This window comes from Oncorhynchus gorbuscha, linkage group LG15 (assembly GCF_021184085.1).
Source record: "Oncorhynchus gorbuscha isolate QuinsamMale2020 ecotype Even-year linkage group LG15, OgorEven_v1.0, whole genome shotgun sequence".
Lineage (NCBI taxonomy): Eukaryota > Metazoa > Chordata > Actinopteri > Salmoniformes > Salmonidae > Oncorhynchus > Oncorhynchus gorbuscha.
Window position 1 is genome coordinate 76934793 of NC_060187.1, and position 19103 is coordinate 76953895.

Here is a 19103-nt window from a genome sequence, read left to right on the forward strand (position 1 = left end):
GTTGCAAAACGTTTCTTTAACGAAAACAACGGAAAGACACAGGGCGGAGCCTACCTGAATTTGGCCAATAGAAACTCTCGCTTCGTTGCAACATGCAACAGTTTGCAACTGTTTGGACTAATGATTACACCCCAAAGTGCACTTGTGGAGCTTAGTGATTACAAACGGTAGAAGTATACAAATAAAGATCATATATTTCGTCTTCTAATAGAAAATACACACCAAAGACAGCTATTCATAGTGCTTCTTATTGTGCTTGTCTTGACAATTTGTAATGCTCCCCAATGAATGGTGAGTGAAGAAATAATGACTGGTCTAAAATGTAATTTGCATTTAAATATTTTATTTAACTAGGCATTAAGGAGTTTAAAATGTAGAGCAGTGCTTCCCAACCTTTTTTGGTTACTGAATCATCAACGGAATTAGTACCCTTGGTTGGGAACCACTGATGTAGAGATACCCAGGAGCTCAACAACAGCATAAATACATCTCAAGCAACATTTAGGAAAAGTCAGCAATGCAGTTTGAAGATCTGACCCCTCAGAATGACACAGTGAGACAGACATACACACACAAAGGTAGAGAAAATAACAGACCAAGTTGACCATCTTGGCATAAAAAGAGATTTGAAAATAAAAAAAATATAGCAGGTTCACATGATGTTATCACCAGAAGAATGGAGAGTGGATTCTTCTCACTGCCTGGCAGGCAAGCACCTTTAGCCACTCTAGTCTTCATTCAGACAGCTAAGACGTTGGAGTAGAGGTGAGTGTCAGCCTGTGGCAATTCAAGTTATAGAAGTCATTTTATTGTTTCAGATTGCAGGGTTAGCAAACACTTCTCATTATGGTGATATTAATATAGCATAACAATTATCCATTATTCAAAGTTTCCATTTTTTAAAGTTTAAACAAATAGGATCAGATGAGCGCGGTTTAAAAAAAGTAAAACAGGTCTAAAGTAGATACAAAAACAAATTAAAAACAACATCGACATGGCGGCAGTAAACTCCCACAACCGCAAATATACAGTACGTTTTTTGTGAAAATGCCCTAAAGACAGCTTGATGACTGACAGGGAATGTATCCAATCACTTCCTTCCTAAGTCACAAGGCCAGAGCGCAAGGCAGCAGAGCGTGCCGACAACAGGGGAACGATCCGCGGACAAACGATGTTTTTCGTGCACCGAAATGTTTCTCTGCCAGAAGATTCACGATTTTAAATGCGTACCGTCAAATCAGTGCATTATTCACTTATAGCCGGAACGGAGAGTGCATTGTTGCTTCTGCGGAGCTTTGTGACTACCTCACGAGGGATTGTCCAACGAAAGTAGATGAGAGGTAAGATTCTTTGAACGGGAGGGGAAGGAAGGGCCTGTCGTGTCTACCGGAGACCTGCGGGGAAAAGTGCATAGCGCCGCCTGACGACCGCCTTGAGCCGGGGAGCCACAGTCAGGAGACAGCGGTGCCTCTGAAGAGGTCTCGGATATCGGAGAGAGCGCCGCCAACAGCTCGCCACATGAATGATAACACACAGGAAGCAATGTTGCAAGCTATCATGCAGCACTGTGGCTTGTATAGACTAAATGTCATGAATTATATGCCATATTTGAGTATGATTTTTTTTATCTATTAATACACGTCCCTGTTAACTATTTCACATCCCGTCTACCACCGTTTGGCGCCTACATGCAGTTAGCTTCTGCTGCTTATTGCAGCTTCTAATTAGCGTGTAGCTATCAGCTCTATTTTTCTATGACGATTTTATGGAACCATGCAATAGCTACAGGGCAATTCCATGTTAACGGAATTACGCTGAGACTCAGATTTTTCACTTTAAAATGTATGCTAAACAAAAACATTTACTGGAACAAGAGTGTAGAAGCAAAGTTCGTTAATAGAATTACAGTAAATCTATTTTGGTTATTGAACTACACTAAGTGAAGTAACCGAAATACAGTAATGAAATTACATCATGGGTCCCTGATATGTACTACACAGAAATGCATAATTTATGGATATGAATTAGAGGTAGATTATGATTTTTTTCAACGATTTTTGGAGGACCAAAAAAAGCCAATACCGATTAATCGGCCAATTTTTTTAAAATATTTATTTTAATTTTATTTGTAATAATGACAATCACAACAATACTGAATGAACACTTATTTTAATATAATACTTAATATAATACATCAATAAAATCAATTTAGCCTCAAATATATAATGAAACGTTAAATTTGGTTTAAAATAATGCAAAAAGAAAGTGTAGGAGAAGAAAGTAAAAGTGCAATATGTGCCATGTAAGAAAGCTAACGTTTTTAAGTTCCTTGCTCAGAACATGAGAACATATGAAAGCTGGTGGTTACTTTTAACATGAGTCTTCAATATTCACAGGTAAGAAGTTTTAGGTTGCAGTTATTATAGGAATGAAAGGACTATTTCTCTCTATACAATTTGTATTTCATATACCTTTTGACTATTGGATGTTCTTATAGGCACTTTAGTATTGCCAGTGTAACAGTATAGCTTCCATCCCTTTCCTCGCCGCTACCTGGGCTCGAACCAGGAACACATTGACAACAGCTACCCTCGAAGCAGCGTTACCCATGCAGAGCAAGGAGAACAACTACTCCAAGTCTCAGAGCGAGTGACGTTTGAAACGCTATTAGCGCGCACCCCGCTAAATAGCTAGCCATTTCACATCGGTTACACCAGCCTAATCTCGGGAGTTGATAGGCTTGAAATCATAAACAACTCAATGCTTTAAGCATTGTGAAGAGCTGCTTGCAAAACGCACAAAAGTTATGTTTGAAGGAATGCTTACGAGCCTGCTGGTGCCTACCATCGCTCAGTCAGACTGCTCTATTAAATAATAGACTTAATTATAACATAACACACACAAATACGAGCCTTAGGTCATTGATATGGTCGAATCTGGAAACTATAATTTCGAAAACAATACATTTATTCTTTCAGTGAAATACAGAACCGTTCCGTATTTTATCTAACGGGTGGCATCCATAAGTCTAAATATTGCTGTTATATTGCACAACCTTCAATGTTATGTCATAATTACGTAAAATTCAGACAAATTAGTTCGCAATGAGCCAGGCGGCCCAAACTGTTGCATACACCCTGACACTGCGTGCAATGAACGCAAGAGAAGTGACACAATTTCACCTGGATAATATTGCCTGCTAACCTTTCTTTTAGCTAAATATGCAGGTTTAAAAATATATACTTCTGTGTATTGATTTTAAGAAAGGCATTGATGTTTATGGTTAGGTACATGTTGGAGCAACGACAGTCCTTTTTCGTGAATGCGCACCGCATTGATTATATGCAACGCAGGACACGCTAGATAAACTAGTAATATAATAAACCATGTGTAGTTAACTAGTGATTATGATTGATTGTTTTTTATAAGATAAGTTTAATGCTAGCTAGCAACTTACCTTGGCTTCTTACTGCATTTGCGTAACAGGCAGGCTCCTCGTAAGGCAGGTCGTTAGAGCGTTGGACTAGTTAACCGTAAGGTTGCAAGATTGAATCCCTGAGCTGACAAGGTTCAAATCTGTCGTTCTGCCCCTGAACAATGCAGTTAACCCACCGTTCCTAGGCCATCATTGAAAATAAGAATGTGTTCATAATAAATCCTTTTGTGACTAGGGGGCAGTATTTTCATTTTTGGAAAAATAATGTGCCTGTAGTAAACGGGATATTTTGTCAGGACAAGATGCTAGAATATGCATATAATTGACAGCTTAGGATAGAAAACACTCTAATGTTTCCAAAACTGTAAAAATATTGTCTGTGAGTATAACAGAACTGATGTTGCAGGCGAAAGCCTGAGAAAAATCCAATCTGGAAGTGCCTCATGTTTTGAAAGCGTTGCGTTCCAATGCATCCCTATTGAGCAGTGAATGGGCTATCAACCAGATTACTTTTTCTCCGTATTCCCCAAAGTGTCTACAGCATTGTGACGTAGTTTTATGATTTTATGTTGAAGAATACCCGTAAGCGGCTACATTGCGCAAGTGGTCACCTGATGCTCCCAGAGAGATTCTCGCGTAAAATACAGAGGTAGCCATTATTCTAATCTGTCCTAATTGTTCCGGTGGATATATTATCGAATAGATATTTGAAAAACACCTTGAGGATTGATTATAAACAACGTTTGCCATGTTTCTGTCGATATTATGGAGCTAATTTGTAATATTTTCGGGGTTTTCGTGACTGCAATTTCCGGGCAATTTCTCAGCCAAACGTGAAGAACAAATGGAGCTATTTCGCCTACAAAAATAATATTTTGGGAAAAAAGGAACATTGGCTATCTAACTGGGAGTCTTGTGAGTGAAAACATCCGAAGCTCATCAAAGGTAAACGATTTAATTTGATTGCTTTTCTGATTTCCGTGACCAAGTTACCTGCTGCTAGCTGGACAAAATTCTATGCTAGGCAATCGATAAACTTACACAAATGCTTGTCTAGCTTTGGCTGTAAAGCATATTTTGAAAATCTGAGATGACAGGGTGATTAACAAAAGGCTAAGCTGTGTCTCAATATATTTCACTTGTGATTTTCATGAATAGGAATATTTTCTAGGAATATTTATGTCCGTTGCGTTATGCTAATTAGTGTCAGTCGATGATTATGCTCCCTCATGCGGGATGGGGAGTCACTAGAGGTTTTTAACTGACTTGCCTCGTCAAATAAAGTTGTAAAAAATAAAATAAAAATCGGGATCCAAAAATACCGATTTCCGATTTAAATCGGCCCTAATTAATTGGCCATTCCGATTTAATCGGTCAACCTCTAATATGAATGTAATTTTCTTTATTGTGATTCATCCTGAATACACAAAGGTAAAAATATGCAATATCATCCTTTGCATATATGGGTATCATTCTACACACTGGCTATTATTCGAATGAGCTCCGCCCACAAACAAGACCAAATCTGAACCAATCATAAACGTATATGTTTCACAAGTTTGGACATTACAATAGAGTACAGTACATTACTGTGCTCTACTGTACGGAACTCTACTGTACTATACTCTACTTTTCTTCACTGTACTGTGCTGTCCAATCTTGTGAAACATAGACGTTTATGATTGGTTCAAATTTGGTCCGGTCACCAATCATGGACGTCTGTGTTTGGGTCAAATCAAGGCCGGCCCTGACTGGCCCCAAAAATGACGTATGTGGACGTTGACATTTCAACTACTTTTCAACGTCCATGGACTTCCGGTGTTCAGTGGGTGCGGATGCTGTTTACAGTTTTAGGAGTCGGGTAGTCGTCAGTAAGAACCGGGAGAGGTGATATTAACTAGAGAGAGAAGAGGGAGAGGTTGTCCAGACTGATTTCACACTCTCGCTTTGACCACCAGACAACAGAAAGAGACAAACAGTTATGAGCTGAACATAACAGTATGCCAGTGGAAGGGAGGACATTATGATTTGATTTCTCATTGTGTTCAATTCAATTGCTGTAATTCCGTTACTGTTTTTTCTGTAATTATGTTACCAATTTGGTAACAGAATTCCGAGTTATAATCACTAAATAATTCAGAAACTGTAAAAAACACAAACTAATTGGTAGGTCTACCTTGTTGCTTCTGGGAACTTTGTGGATTTTGGTAACGGAATTACAAGGCACAAGGTAGTATTTTAAGAAGGCAACCTACATTTTAGTTTTGGAGAAATTATTTAAGTGTTTACCTAAATATTACTTCAACATTATTGTGTTTTGATGTATTTCTAATCCCTTTTTTGATAAGGCTTATCTGGTAAATCTAAGACCTCTTTCCATCTGTTTAACCAGCAAGCAATTACTAGAAACATTTATCTATGACTTCATTTGACACCAATTTTGATATATATTTTTTGTTATTCATTTTAATTGTATTTATTCAACCCTTAGATGACTGAGAAGACATTCTCATTTACAGCAACGACCTGGGATTTGTTACAGGGAAGAAGAGGGGCGATGAGTGAGCCAATTGTAAGCTGGGGATGATTATGTGGCCATGATTGTATGAGGTCCACATTGAGATATGTTCCTATCAACATCACATGTTAGTGCTCATGGCTCCTGGAAATGACCTACATCATTGTAAACTAAAATAATGTCCCAGGGCCCATTGGGGTTTGGGACAGGTGTTACCAAATAGCTGACAGACTACTGTATTTTGCTTTTTTTCAGGCTCCCTCCCTGTTGTCCTGACATCACAGAACATCATAGTGAGAGACCTGAGGAAAGAGGCTAGCTACTTTACAAATCATTGTTACTGGTTCAAGCCCTAAAACTCACAACACACTGTTTGCTCACTAACAGACATCAGTCTTCAGTTCAACAATCAAGGCACACTTGTATCAAGATTGTAACACAGAGCTATAACTCAGACCAGGACAGGAGCCTTTTTCTCATTCATTGAATTGTGCTGACTAACACACACGGTCCTACAACAACCGCCTTGCAGTAGTCATGGATGACCAGCAGGAGGACCCAGAGGGAATGTATGACGTGCAGCACCAGTACATGTGCAGCGAGTGCCATCAGCTCTTCAACACCCTAGAAGAAGTGCTGATGCACCAGCAGATCCACACAGGGCAAGAGGGAGAAGAGGGGGAGGCCATGGCCATCCAGGGCATCTCAGAGTACGGGGACAGCCAGTATCAGTGCCTGGAGTGTGGTGCCCTCCTCAGGAACCCAGATGAACTGCTACTGCACCAGGAGCTGCACATGAGAGAGGCAGGGTTGGAGACAGAGGACCATGGTGAGAGGGAGGGGACGTTGGAAGGGTGGATATGTGTCTTGAGGAGGGGGGTTGAAGGTGGTGGTTTGCTTCAAGGATGAAAGGCAGAGGTTGTTTGAATGTAGAGGCTAGATAGTAAGACTCACCTGCTGAACATTGTGTTGTGTTCCCCAGAACTGTGTGAGGTGTTGGAGACAGACGAGGCAGGGACAGAGGGCCAGGTGTCGGGGCCTGTCCAGTACCAGTGTCTAGACTGCCTGGCCCTGTTTGACTCTCCAGAGGTGTGGCTGGCCCACAGACAGACCCACAGCAAGAGCAGCACACACAGTGCCACAGAGACTGTGAGTATTAAATACCAACACATTTCATCAGAAAACCCTTAATCAAAGGGCTTACAGGCTGGCGTTCTTTAGCGCAAAAGCAGACAGGCAGAATTAGATGTTTCCTTTCTTGGCTCAAACTTCCTCCCCCCCTCCTCTCTCTCCCAGGAGTATGTGTTGCAGCCCGATGGTACTGTGACACCCTTGGTCAGTGTTCAGAACTTTGTCTTGAGTGAACAACAAGCTGGGGAGATCTTAGCACAGGTACTGTACACACTTAATGTCAAAAAGCTTTTTAAAACCAGTAACCAGTTATTTTCACTAAAACATGATCATGTCTGTGCCCCCCTCTCAGGTCCTGGCCCAACAACAACAACATCAGTCTGCCCCCCAGCCCTCGACCCCCTCCCGGGCCACCTTCCCGCCCCCCGTCTCCCCCCTTCCCGGCTCGGCCACCATGCGTCTCCAGATCTGCAGTGCCCAAGCCCTGGCCGATGGATCCAGTACCCCCGGCCTACGGCGCGCCAAGCTGCTGCCCCCTCTACTCACTCCTCTAGGGGTGGGCTCGGTAGGAAAGCTGGGGGTTCCAGAGAGCGGCCTCCAGAGACTGGAGGTGGCGCTGTCTGCTGTCCGGGAGGAGAAAGAACAGCAGGGGGAGGTGGTGATCTTCCACCCCTATGAGTGCTCCCGAGTGTGCCCTCCTCTTCCAGACCCCAGAGGACTTCCTGCAACACCAGGGGGAGCACTTCCTGGCCCAGGAGAAGGAGAGCAGTGAAGACGGGGTGATGATGGGATACGAGGAGGACAGAGGGAGGGAGGAGGAGAGAGCGGAGGAGAATGGGGGGAGGGTGGCAGAGGAGAGGGGGAAGGGAACGGGGAGACGCGCCCTGGCTAAAAGATCTAGAAACAAACCCCTATGCCTGCACTGCAGCCAATGCCAGCGTACATTCACGTCAGCCAATCGGCTGGCGGCACACAGGCGCGTGCACGAGCATGGCACATACGAGTGTCGGGAGTGCGACAAGGTGTTTAAGAAGGTGACGTCACTGCAAACACACATGCGCTCTCACTCCGGGGAGGCTCGGTATCTGTGTGTGGACTGTGGTCATGGCTTCAACACAGAGATGACCCTCATCATACACAGGTAGGTGCCTGACCAGACATCATGTTCTCATCATGCGCCATTACAATCCCCAATGTTTTTCTGTCTATTGCTTTTTGAATGCTGTTTTGTATTGAGGTCTCTGAGACAAATCTTCTCTTCACTTTTTATATCCGCCCATCCCTACCTCTGCCTCCTCATCCCTCACGTCATCCCTCACATCATCCCTCGCTCCGTCCTGTAGGAAGTCTCACACAGCAGAGCCGCTCCACAGGTGTGAACACTGTGCCAAGACCTTCACCAATATGACCAAGTTTCTGTACCACCGTAGAACACACACCACCAAAGCAGCCACCACGACACCTACCCCCGTCGTCCTGGTAACCACGTTTTCTTTTTAAAAATGGTAATATTGTTCTTATAGTTCCAAATTCTAACTTGAGAAATGTTTTGCGCAATTCATCAATGAGAAATGTATGCAAATGTTTTGTTTCTCTAGTTAAATTTTAGTCCCATACCGGTCAATGTATGAGCATGTGTTTTGACGATGTCCTGTGCAGGTCCCAGCGGCCCCCAGGAGGATATCCCTGTCAGCCCTGTCCATCCTTCAGAGAGCCCGGGCCCTGAGGGAGAGGGGTGAGGGCAGCCCCATGGAGGGGGACGAGGAGAACCTGATGGCCCCCCTTACTGAGGCTGAGATGGAGATAGGCGAGTCGGGGGAGGACACTGCCTCCAGCTCTCTGAGCAGGGCAGAGGGAGGAAAGGAGAACAGGGTGGATGTGGAGGGGACACCAGGGGGCAGTGGAGAGTCCCAACTGGGAGAACATACTGCTGATCCTGGTTCCTCTACTGACTCTAACCCCTCTGGTCCAGCTGGCCCCCGGGGAGCGTTCCCCTGCCCCTCCTGCCCTCAGGCTTTCCCCTCCCTGCTCCGCCTGGTCAAACACCGCCATACGGCCCACGTCTCCGAGAGACACTTCAAGTGCTCTGTGTGCACCAAGACCTTCAAGAAGCAGATGCACCTACGCAACCACCTGCGCACACACACCGGCGAGCGGCCCTTCCAGTGCTCAGACTGCGGAAAGACCTTCTCATCCCTGGCCAACCTGTCTCGCCACAACCTCACCCACTCTGGCGTGCGCCCCTACCGCTGCGACATATGCCACCGGACATTCACCCAGTCATCCAACCTCCGGCAGCACCGCCTACTCCATGCCAACCTCCCTCCCTGTCCCTGCCCTGACTGCCCCGCCACCTTCGTACGGCCGGCCAAGCTAGCCGCCCACCGCTACACTGTTCACCCGGGGGCCCCGGCCCCGTTCTCCTGCCCCCAATGCCAGGCTGGCTTCCTGCACAGGAGGAAGAGAGACCGCCACTGTCAGGAGGTCCACCCCACTGAGGCCCAGGCAGACAGAGAGGGAGGGTTAGAGAGCCAGCCCCAAGTGTGCCCTGATGGGGAGCCACTCTCAGAGCCCTCCACCTCAGAAGACACCGGGACCACCAGCATCATGAGAGGGGGCCTGGGCTGCACTGTGTGTGGGAAGAAGCTCAACTCTGCAGCCAACTGGCGTCTGCATCAGCTGAGCCACGGCCTGGTTCCTGGTCGGTCCTGTGGTGGTGCAGTGGCCAGGGGTAAATCCCACCAGTGCCTAACCTGCGGTAAGCTGTTTGTCTCCTCCTCTGGCGTGACCTTGCATCAGCGCATCCACACAGGAGAGCGCCCCTTCCCCTGCAACCTGTGTGGCAAGCGCTTCCGGCAGAACACGCACCTGCGAGAGCACCTGCGCACGCATACAGGGGAGCGACCATTCCGCTGCGAAATATGTGACAAGGGCTTTGTCCAGAGCATGCACCTGGCGGAGCACCGGCGTACACACACAGGGGAGCGCCCCCACGCCTGTCTGGTGTGTGGCAAGGCCTTCAAGTCCTTCTCCAACCTGCGGAACCACAGGAAGACCCACGCACGCCAGCAGAGGCAGGAGGAGGTGGCCGCAGCACAGGTTGCCATGGAGACCAACGCCGCCATGGCGCTAGTGGAGGCATCCCAGGTGGAACTGGCCAATGGGCAGCCTCAGCTGATCCACATACAGACGTCGACCCTACAGCAGGTGAGGGGGAGGGGCTGGCGGGGTCTGTGTGCGGCCTCTGAGGGTGTGTTAGTCTGTAAAATTGAGAAAGTATGTTGTTCAAATGTTTTTCTCTAACATCCTCCATACGATGCTTCCTTTCCTATCCAGACCCAGGGTACTCCCACCATCATGTGTAATGAGTTTGGGGAGACCATCGCCATCATAGAGACCAGTGAGGGAGGAACCCTACCCCTGGCTGAGGCTATAGAGATCTACCACACAGCCCTGGAGAACAGTCTGGGGATGGACTCCATCACTGTAGACAGTCTACAGCTCATCTAACAGTCTGGGGATGGACTCCATCACTGTAGACAGTCTACAGCTCATCTAACAGTCTGGGGATGGACTCCATCACTGTAGACAGTCTACAGCTCATCTAACAGTCTGGGGATGGACTCCATCACTGTAGACAGTCTACAGCTCATCTAAAGGCCAGACAGAGACAACTCAGAACCATGACCGGACCATCAGAGAACCCTCACAGAACCCTCACACGCCGATCTAGATATTCTGAGGGTCAAAGAGACACTACTCAGAACTATCACAGACCTGTCATAGAACCATCAAACAAGCCTCAAAGATGTATCTACAGCTACTGAGAGCCAGTGAGAGGCTCAACTATTGGAGAACCATGACAGAACTACCTGTGTGGGCTGTGGGACTGTACTGACTCTTGACCGGCAGAGAGCATGTTTTACTGACATCCTATTGGGGTGAATTTATAGGGAGCAGTAGAATATTAAACTGTGATCGAGTGAACTACAGGAGTGTAGGAACACTGGTCTGGTTGTCATTGTTGAGTACAAAAACGATTGTCTACAATTGCAGCAGGCAGGACAACAGTAGGTGTTCATTCACTCCTCCAGACCAAATGTGTTACGATCTCCATGTTCAGAAAGACAGGGCAGAGCCGGTCAGTGGTGGTGGAGAGGTTGTTGTGACAGATGTGAATCGAGGGCCATTTCCTGTGTTTGTCATGTTCTTGACTGCCCATGGATGTTCATTCAGTGCTTGTCTGTAATATGTGATTTTTACTTTGAAAACAATGACTGTTTCTCTTTTTGCTGTGAACAGATAAATGAATGATTAAATGATATTTGATAATATGCTATGACTGTTTTGTTATGCGACTGTGTGTGTGTTACTGTGTCTTGTGATTGGGGTTGATCCTGGACCCCATTCACTCTCCTTTTGAAGAACGGATCAAGCCCAGGGAAAATTAATATACAGTGGGGCAAAAAAGTATTTAGTCAGCCACCAATTGTGCAAGTTCTCCCACTTAAAAAGATGAGAGGCCTGTAATTTTCATCATAGGTACACTTCAACTATAACAGACACAATTAGAAAAGAAATCCAGAAAATCACATTGTATGATTTTTAATGAATTTATTTGCAAATGATGGTGGAAAATAAGTATTTGGTCACCTACAAACAAGCAAGATTTCTGGCTCTCACAGACCTGTAACTTCTTTAAGAGGCTCCTCCACTTGTCCTCCAATCGCTACCTGTATTAATGGCACCTGTTTGAACTTAACAGTATAAAAGACATCTGTCCACAACCTCAAACAATCACACCCCAAACACAACTATGGCCAAGACCAAAGAGCTGTCAAAGGACACCAGAAACAAAATTGTAGACTTGCACCAGGCTGGGAAGCCTGAATCTGCAATAGGTAAGCAGCTTGGTTTGAAGAAATCAAATGTGGGAGCAATTATTAGGAAATGGAAGACATACAAGACCACTGATAATCAATCTACCTCGATCTGGGGCTCCACGCAAGATCTCACCCCGTTGGGTCAAAATGATCACAAGAACGGTGAGCAAAAATCCCAGAACCACACGGGGGGGCCTAGTGAATGACTTGCAGAGAGCTGGGACCAAAGTAACAAAGCCTACCATCAGTAACACACTACGCTGCAGTGCCAGACATGTCCCCCTGCTTAAGCCAGTACATGTCCAGGCCCGTCTGAAGTTTGCTAGAGAGCATTTGGATGATCCAGAAGAAGATTGGGAGAATGTCATATGGTCAGATGAAACCAAAATATAACTTTTTGGTAAAAACTCAACTCGTGTTTGGAGGACAAAGAATGCTGAGTTGTATCCAAAGAACACCATACCTACTGTGAAGCATGGTGGTGGAAACATCATGCTTTGGGGATGTTTTTCTGTAAAGGGACCAGGACGTCTGATCCGTGTAAAGGAAAGAATGAATGGGGCCATGTATTGTAAGATTTTGAGTGAAAACCTCATTCCATCAGCAAGGGCATTGAAGATGAAACGTGGCTGGGTCTCTCAGCATGACAATGATCCCAAACACACCGCACGGGCAACGAAGGAGTGGCTTCGTAAGAAGCATTTCAAGGTCCTGGAGTGGCCTAGCCAGTCTCCAGATCTCAACCCCATAGAAAATCTTTGGAGGGAGTTGAAAGTCCGTGTTGCCCAGCAACAGCCCCAAAACACCACTGCTCTAGAGGAGATCTGCATGGAGGAATGGGCCAAAATACCAGCAACGGTGTGTGAAAACCCTGTGAAGACTTACAGAAAACATTTGACCTCTGTCATTGCCAACAAAGGGTATGTAACAAAGTATTGAGAAACTTTTGTTATTGACCAAATACTTATTTTCCACCATAATTTGCAAATAAATTCATAAAAAATCCTACAATGATTTTTCTGGATTTTTTTCTCCCCTCATTTTGTCTGTCATAGTTCAAGTGTACCTATGATGAAAATTACAGGCCTCTCTCATCTTTTTAAGTGGGAAAACTTGCACAATTGGTGGCTGACTAAATACTTTTTTTGCCCCACTGTAAGGGCAAGCACACACACTTTATATTGTTTTAAGTGCAGTATTCTCCTTTCTTCTTAATAAACATCTTCATAAAAAATGTATATCTTTGCTTGTCCTAATATTCTCCAAAATGACTAAACTGTATATATGCAGTTGAAGTCAGAAGTTTACATACACCTTAGCCAAATACATTTAAACTCAGTTTTTCACAATTCCCGACAAAAGTAACTGTCTTAGGTAACTTAGGATCTCCACTTTATTTTATGAATGTGAAATGTCAGAATAATAGTAGAGAGAATTATTTATTTCAGCTTTTATTTCTTTCATCACATTCCCAGTGGGTCACAAGTTTACATACACTCAATTGGTATTTGGTAGCATTGCCGTTAAATTGTTTCACTTGGGTCAAACGGTTCAGCTAGCCTTCCACAAGCTTCCCACAATAAATTGGATGAATTTTGGCCCATTCCTTCTGACAGAGCTGGTGTAACTGAGTCAGCTTTGTAAGCATCCTTGCTTGCACACACTTTTTCAGTTCTGCACACGTTTTCTATAGATTGAGGTCAGGGCTTTGTGATTGCCACACCTATACCTTGACTTTGTTGTCCTTAAGCCATTTTGCCACAACTTTGGAAGTATGCTTGGGGTCATTGTCCATTTGGAAGACCCATTTGCAACCAAGCTTTAACTGATGATGTCCTGACTGATGTCTTGTGATGTTGCTTCAAAAAATCCACATAATTTTCCTACTTCATGATGCCATCTAATTTGTGAAGTGGATCAGTCCCTCCTGCAGCACAGTACCCCCACAACATGATGCTGCCACCCTCGTGCTTCAAGGTTGGGATGGTGTTCTTCAGCTTGCAAGCGTTTTCCTCCATAACAACGGCCATTATGGCCAAACGGTTCTATTTGTGTTTCATCAGACCAGTGGATGATCTTTGTCCCTATGTGCAGTTGCAAAGTGTAGTCTGGCCTTTTTATGGCGGTTTTGGAGCAGTGGCTTTTTCCTTGCTGTGCGGCCTTTCAGGTTGTCGATATAGGACTTGTTTCACTGTGGATATAGATACTTTTGTACCTGTTTTGTCCAGCATCTTCACAAGGTCCTTTGCTGTTGTTATGGGATTGATTTGCACTTTCCGCACCAAAGTACGTTCATCTCTAGAAGACAGAACACATCTCCTTCCTGAGTGGTATGACGGCTGCGTGGTCCCATTTTGTTTATTCCTTACGTACTATTGTTTGTACAGATGTGTGGTACCTTCAGGCGTTTGAAAATTGCTCCCAAGGATGAACCAGACTGGTGGAGGTCTACACTTTTATTTCTGAGATCTTGGCTGATTTTTATATTTTTTTCCCATTATGTCAAGCAAAGAGGCACTCAGTTTGAAGGTAGGCCTTGAAATACATCCACACGTACACCTCCAATTAACTCAAATGATGTAAATTAGCCTATCAGAAGCTTCTAAAGCCATGACATCATTTTCTGGAATTTTCCAAGCTGTTTAAAGGCACAGTCAACTTAGTGTATGTAAACTTCTGACCCACTGGAATTGTGATACAGTGAATTATATGTGAAATAATCTGTCTGTAAACAATTGTTGGAAAAATTACTTTTGTCATGCACAAAGTAATGTCCTAACTGACTTGCAAATTCTATAGTTTGTTAACAAATTTGTGGAGTGATAGAAAAACAAGTTTTAATGACTCCAACCTAAGTGTATGTAAACATCCAACTTCAACTGCATATATACACACACACTACCGTTCAAAAGTTTGGGGTCATTTAGAAATGTTCTTGTTATTGAAAGAAAAGCTAAAAATGTTGTCCATTAAAATAACATCAAACTGATCAGAAATACAATGTTAATGTTGTAAATGACTATTATAGCTGAAAACACTCTGATTTTTAATGGAATATCTTGAGGCCCATTATCAGCAACCATCACTCCTGTGTTCCAATGGCACGTTGTGTTAGTGTTGTTTTTAAAGGCTAATTGATCATTAGAAAACCCTTTTGCAATTATGTTAGCACAGCTGAAAACTGTTGTTCTAATTAAAGAAGCAATAAAACTGGCCATCTTTAGACTAGTCTAGTATCTCTAGCATCAACATTTGTGGGTTCGATTACAGGGTCAAAATGGCTAGAAAGAAATAACTTTCTTCTGAAACTCGTCAGTCTGTTCTGAGAAATGAAGGCTATTCTATGTGAGAAATTGCCAAGAAACTGAAGGTCTCGTACAAAGCTGTGTACTACTCCAGTCACCGAACAGTGCAAACTGGCCTTAACCAGAATAGAAAGAGGAGTGGGAGGCCCCGGTGCACAACTAAGCAAGAGGACAAGTACATTAGAGTGTACTTGTATGCGATCTTCAGTTTCTTGTCAATTTCTCACATGGAATAGCCTTCATTTCTCAGAACAAGAATAGACTGATGAGTTTCAGAACAGTTTTTTTTTGTTTCTGGACATTTTTCTGAGTGACCCCAAACTTTTGAGTAATTGTGTATATACTGAACAAAAATATAAACGCAATGTAACAATTTCAACAATTTTACTGAGTTGCAGTTCATATGAAGAAATAAATCCATTAGGCCCTAATCTATGGATTTCACATGACTTGTCTAGGGAGCAGCCATGATAGGACATCGGCCCACCCACTGGGGAGCCATCCCCAGCCAATGAGAATGTATTTTTCCACACAAAAGGGCTTTATTACAGACATAAATACTTTTGTTTCATCTGCTATCCAGGTGGCATCAACCAGTCTGGGTGGCTGGTCTCAGACTAACCCGCAGGTGGAGAAGGCGGATCTTGAGGTCCTGGGCTGGCATGGTTACACGTAGTCTGTGGTTGTGAGGCCGGTTAGACATGCTGCCAAATTCTCTAAAACAACATTGGAGGTGGCTTATGGTAGATAAATTAACATTCAATTCTCAGGCAACTGCTCTGGTGGACATTCATGGCGTCAGCATGCCAATTGCGCTCTCCCTCAATTTGAGACATCTGTGGCATTGTGTTGTGACAAAACTGCACATTTTAGAGTGGCCTTTTATTGTCCCCAGCACAAGGTGCACCTGTGTAATGATTATGCTGTTTCATCAGCTTCTTGATGTGCCACACCTGTCAGGTGGATGGATTATCTTGGCAAAGGAGAAATTCTCACAAACAGGGACGTAAAAACAAATTTGGGCACAAAATTAGAGAAATAAGCTTTTGGAACATTTCTGGGATATTTTATTTCCGTTCATGAAACATGGGACCAACACTTTACATGTTGCGTTTATATTTTTGTTCAGTATAGTTGGACAATAATAACTCATCAATAACTGGTGGATCAGCTGTGTGTACATTAAAAACTAGTGAAAAATATGTTGAACATATTATTATAACTTGAACATTTATTTGTATACTGAAAGATAGATGTACATTTATGAATAATTTAAGTTTATCTTGCAAACTGTATCGCAGTAAAACAAGGAGTAAAACGTTAATAATTTGTCAATTTTGGGAGTTTGACCTTGTGTAATGTCGTCTTTTAAAAGTCAATACAAGTCAGTTACACATTGTTCCTTATCAATATTATAGCGAGTCTGACTCTACAGTAAATAATATGTACAACACAACCAAGTCTTGCACAAAGACAACCAATATTATACCCTACCACTCTATATACTGCCCTGCCCCCTCCAGGCTTATCTCCTCCCACCCCAAAAAAAGATGGAGAGAACAGTAAGGTAGGATGAACGGAAGGAAAAGAGGGAGGAAGGAGGAGGCTATAGAATCAAACCTTACTAGCAGGGGAGTGAGAGAGAGCGGGTTTCAGGGTTGTCCAAAAACATACTTATGAGACTTAAATGAATACAAACGTCAACCCTCATTTTGTTATCCCTCATTGAAATTAATAAAAATATTTGTCACCCCAGGTCCTTGCTGGGGCGAAAGTGAGGGTGTTGAAAAGGGAAGACAAAAGAGAGGGAGAGGCACAGGTGAGGACCATCTCTCTCAAACGTCCCATCCCCCCTCAAATATGCTAGAGCTAATCATATGACATTGATACCAGCCCGTAGCAAGGATCAGGTCCACTATAACAATGAGAGGAGTAATATTAGTAACACTAATACAATAATAACAATGAACTGCAAAGTTACATGTGTTTGATTAAAACAAATACAAGTTTGATGTCTTAAAAAAATTAAAAGTTAGATAATAAAACTGCTTGGCATTAGAAGTAATAGGCCTGTCAGCCTGACGTCCTCTGGGTTCTCAACTGAAGTCTACAAATAGATAAAACATGGTTGAAGTGACAGTGACAACTGTAAAGCCATGATGTGCCCATCGACTCCTTCTCCCCGCATGGCGAGCGAATCAGACAAGCAGGAACGCTTGGTGCATCTTTACTGGCATCTTCTGTAGCCAATCATGGGAAGTGAGGGCGAGGTCCTAAACTCTCTCCTGTCCCCCTCACAGACCTGTCCTGAAGTTATGCTTTTATGGATCAAAGTAGAGAAAAATTTAACAAAACAAGGATCCTTCTGATCCCTCACCAGGGTAGTGCAGGCTCTCCATCCAATGGCATCATCTCAAGCCAGTGGGGACCCAGCCCCCTAATGTCCAGCAGAAACAAATTAGCCAATGGGAGACTTGAGAGCCAGACCCTCTTCAGCAGCCAATTAACTGATCTTGCTTCCCAAGCTCTCCATTTTTAAAAACAAGCCAGTCCTGTTAGAGTGAGATAAATTACCTCAAACAGTCCCAGTAAATGATATGTTATTCAGTCTGAAAGATGGGCCCTGTGCCAAGGCAATGGGTAACAGCTGGAGAGTTATTGTATAGTCTATAGTCCACTGGCATCAATGGAAGCTTACAGAGATAATATTCATATTACGAACAAAGTGCTAATTCAAGTGTGGGTATTGGAGTTTGGGGTTCTTCAGCCGTGTGTGTGTGTGTGTGTGTGTGTGTGTGTGTCACTGGCATTTTAAATGTCATTTTTTGGAGGGGGAATTACACTTTTAAAAATTTAAATCCCCTTTTAAGTTTTTAATAATTCCACCTCTGACACATTTTGCAAACACACATCCTCTTGGTCTCGTCCACTTGCTCTTTCTGACCTGGCTCTCTGGAGAAAGAGAGAGAGACAGGTCCAGATACGCACACAGACAGAGGGGTGTAGCTTCAACAAAATTAAGAGGCGGGATTTGGGGAACTGGTCCATCGCTGATTGGTCAATCCAGCCTGTCGGCATCCTTCATCTAGAAGACTCCTGCGAATCCCTCGGCTCTTCTGGACTACCCTCCCTCTCTCGGTCCGCCTCCTCTCCCAATGGCTCCGCCCCTCCTGTCCCTTCCCCTGATTGGGCGCCAGACGGTCCGGGGAGCGAGGAGGCCTCGTTGGTCTCAGAGGGGACGGCAGTCTGCATGATCTTCTGTCGGACCTCCCTGATCTTCAGCTGCAGACACACCTTGGTGGGGAAGATGTCTGAGTAGCGTGCCTGGAAGGCTGCCGTCGCCTGGGCTGGAGAGTGGACAGGAGAAGAAGGAAGACAGAGAGAAAGTGTTGATTGACGAGGAATGTAGAAAAAAAAAACATTTTGCTGGGTCGGGAGGACTGTGTACACTGTAAATGAGAGAGAGAGTAGGGCCTATGTACAATACCAGTCAAAAGTTTGGACACCTACTCATTACAGGGTTTTTCTTTATTTTGACTATTTTCTACATTGTAGAGTAGTGAAGACATCAAACCTATGAAATAACACATATGGAATTATGTAGTTACCAAAAATGTGTAGGGGTGGTATATAGAAGACAGCCCTATTTGGTAAAAATCCAAGTCCATATTATAGCAATTATAGCTCAAATAAGCAAAGAGAAACAACAGTCCATCATTACTTAAGACATGAAGGTCAGTCAATACGGAAAATTTCAAGAACTTTGAAAGTTACTTCCAGTGCAGTCGCAAAACCCATCAAGTGCTTTGATGAAACTGGCTCTCATGAGG

The 19103-nt window shown here is 43.9% G+C and overlaps 2 protein-coding genes across 2 annotated transcripts in view; one reads left to right on the forward strand and one right to left on the reverse strand.

The window, feature by feature from the left end:
- Positions 1 to 7617: 7617 nt before the first annotated feature.
- Positions 7618 to 11419, forward strand: LOC123998081 (zinc finger protein 436-like). Its single transcript, XM_046302961.1, has 4 exons — positions 7618 to 8226; positions 8429 to 8564; positions 8745 to 10292; positions 10422 to 11419. The coding sequence occupies exons 1-4, from the start codon at positions 7760 to 7762 to the stop codon at positions 10593 to 10595; spliced, it is 2325 nt and encodes a 774-aa protein (XP_046158917.1). The 5' UTR covers positions 7618 to 7759; the 3' UTR covers positions 10596 to 11419.
- A 4730-nt stretch (positions 11420 to 16149) lies between these two features.
- LOC123997333 (protein capicua homolog) overlaps positions 16150 to 19103 on the reverse strand; it is a 72889-nt gene continuing 69935 nt past the window's right edge. The window contains 1 exon segment of the mRNA XM_046301471.1: positions 16150 to 18620. Within this exon segment, the coding sequence (XP_046157427.1) occupies positions 18355 to 18620 (266 nt within the window). The 3' untranslated portion in view covers positions 16150 to 18354.

What these genes read in the sequence shown, in the direction of transcription:
- LOC123998081 (XM_046302961.1), top strand. Translation starts at nt 7,760, where the DNA reads ATGAGTGCTCCCGAGTGTGCCCTCCTCTTCCAGACCCCAGAGGACTTC. An exon ending in ATGACCCTCATCATACACAG is followed by an intron (nt 8,227 to 8,428) that starts GTAGGTGCCTGA and finishes TCCGTCCTGTAG; the next exon opens with GAAGTCTCACACAGCAGAGC. An exon ending in AGACGTCGACCCTACAGCAG is followed by an intron (nt 10,293 to 10,421) that starts GTGAGGGGGAGG and finishes TTTCCTATCCAG; the next exon opens with ACCCAGGGTACTCCCACCAT.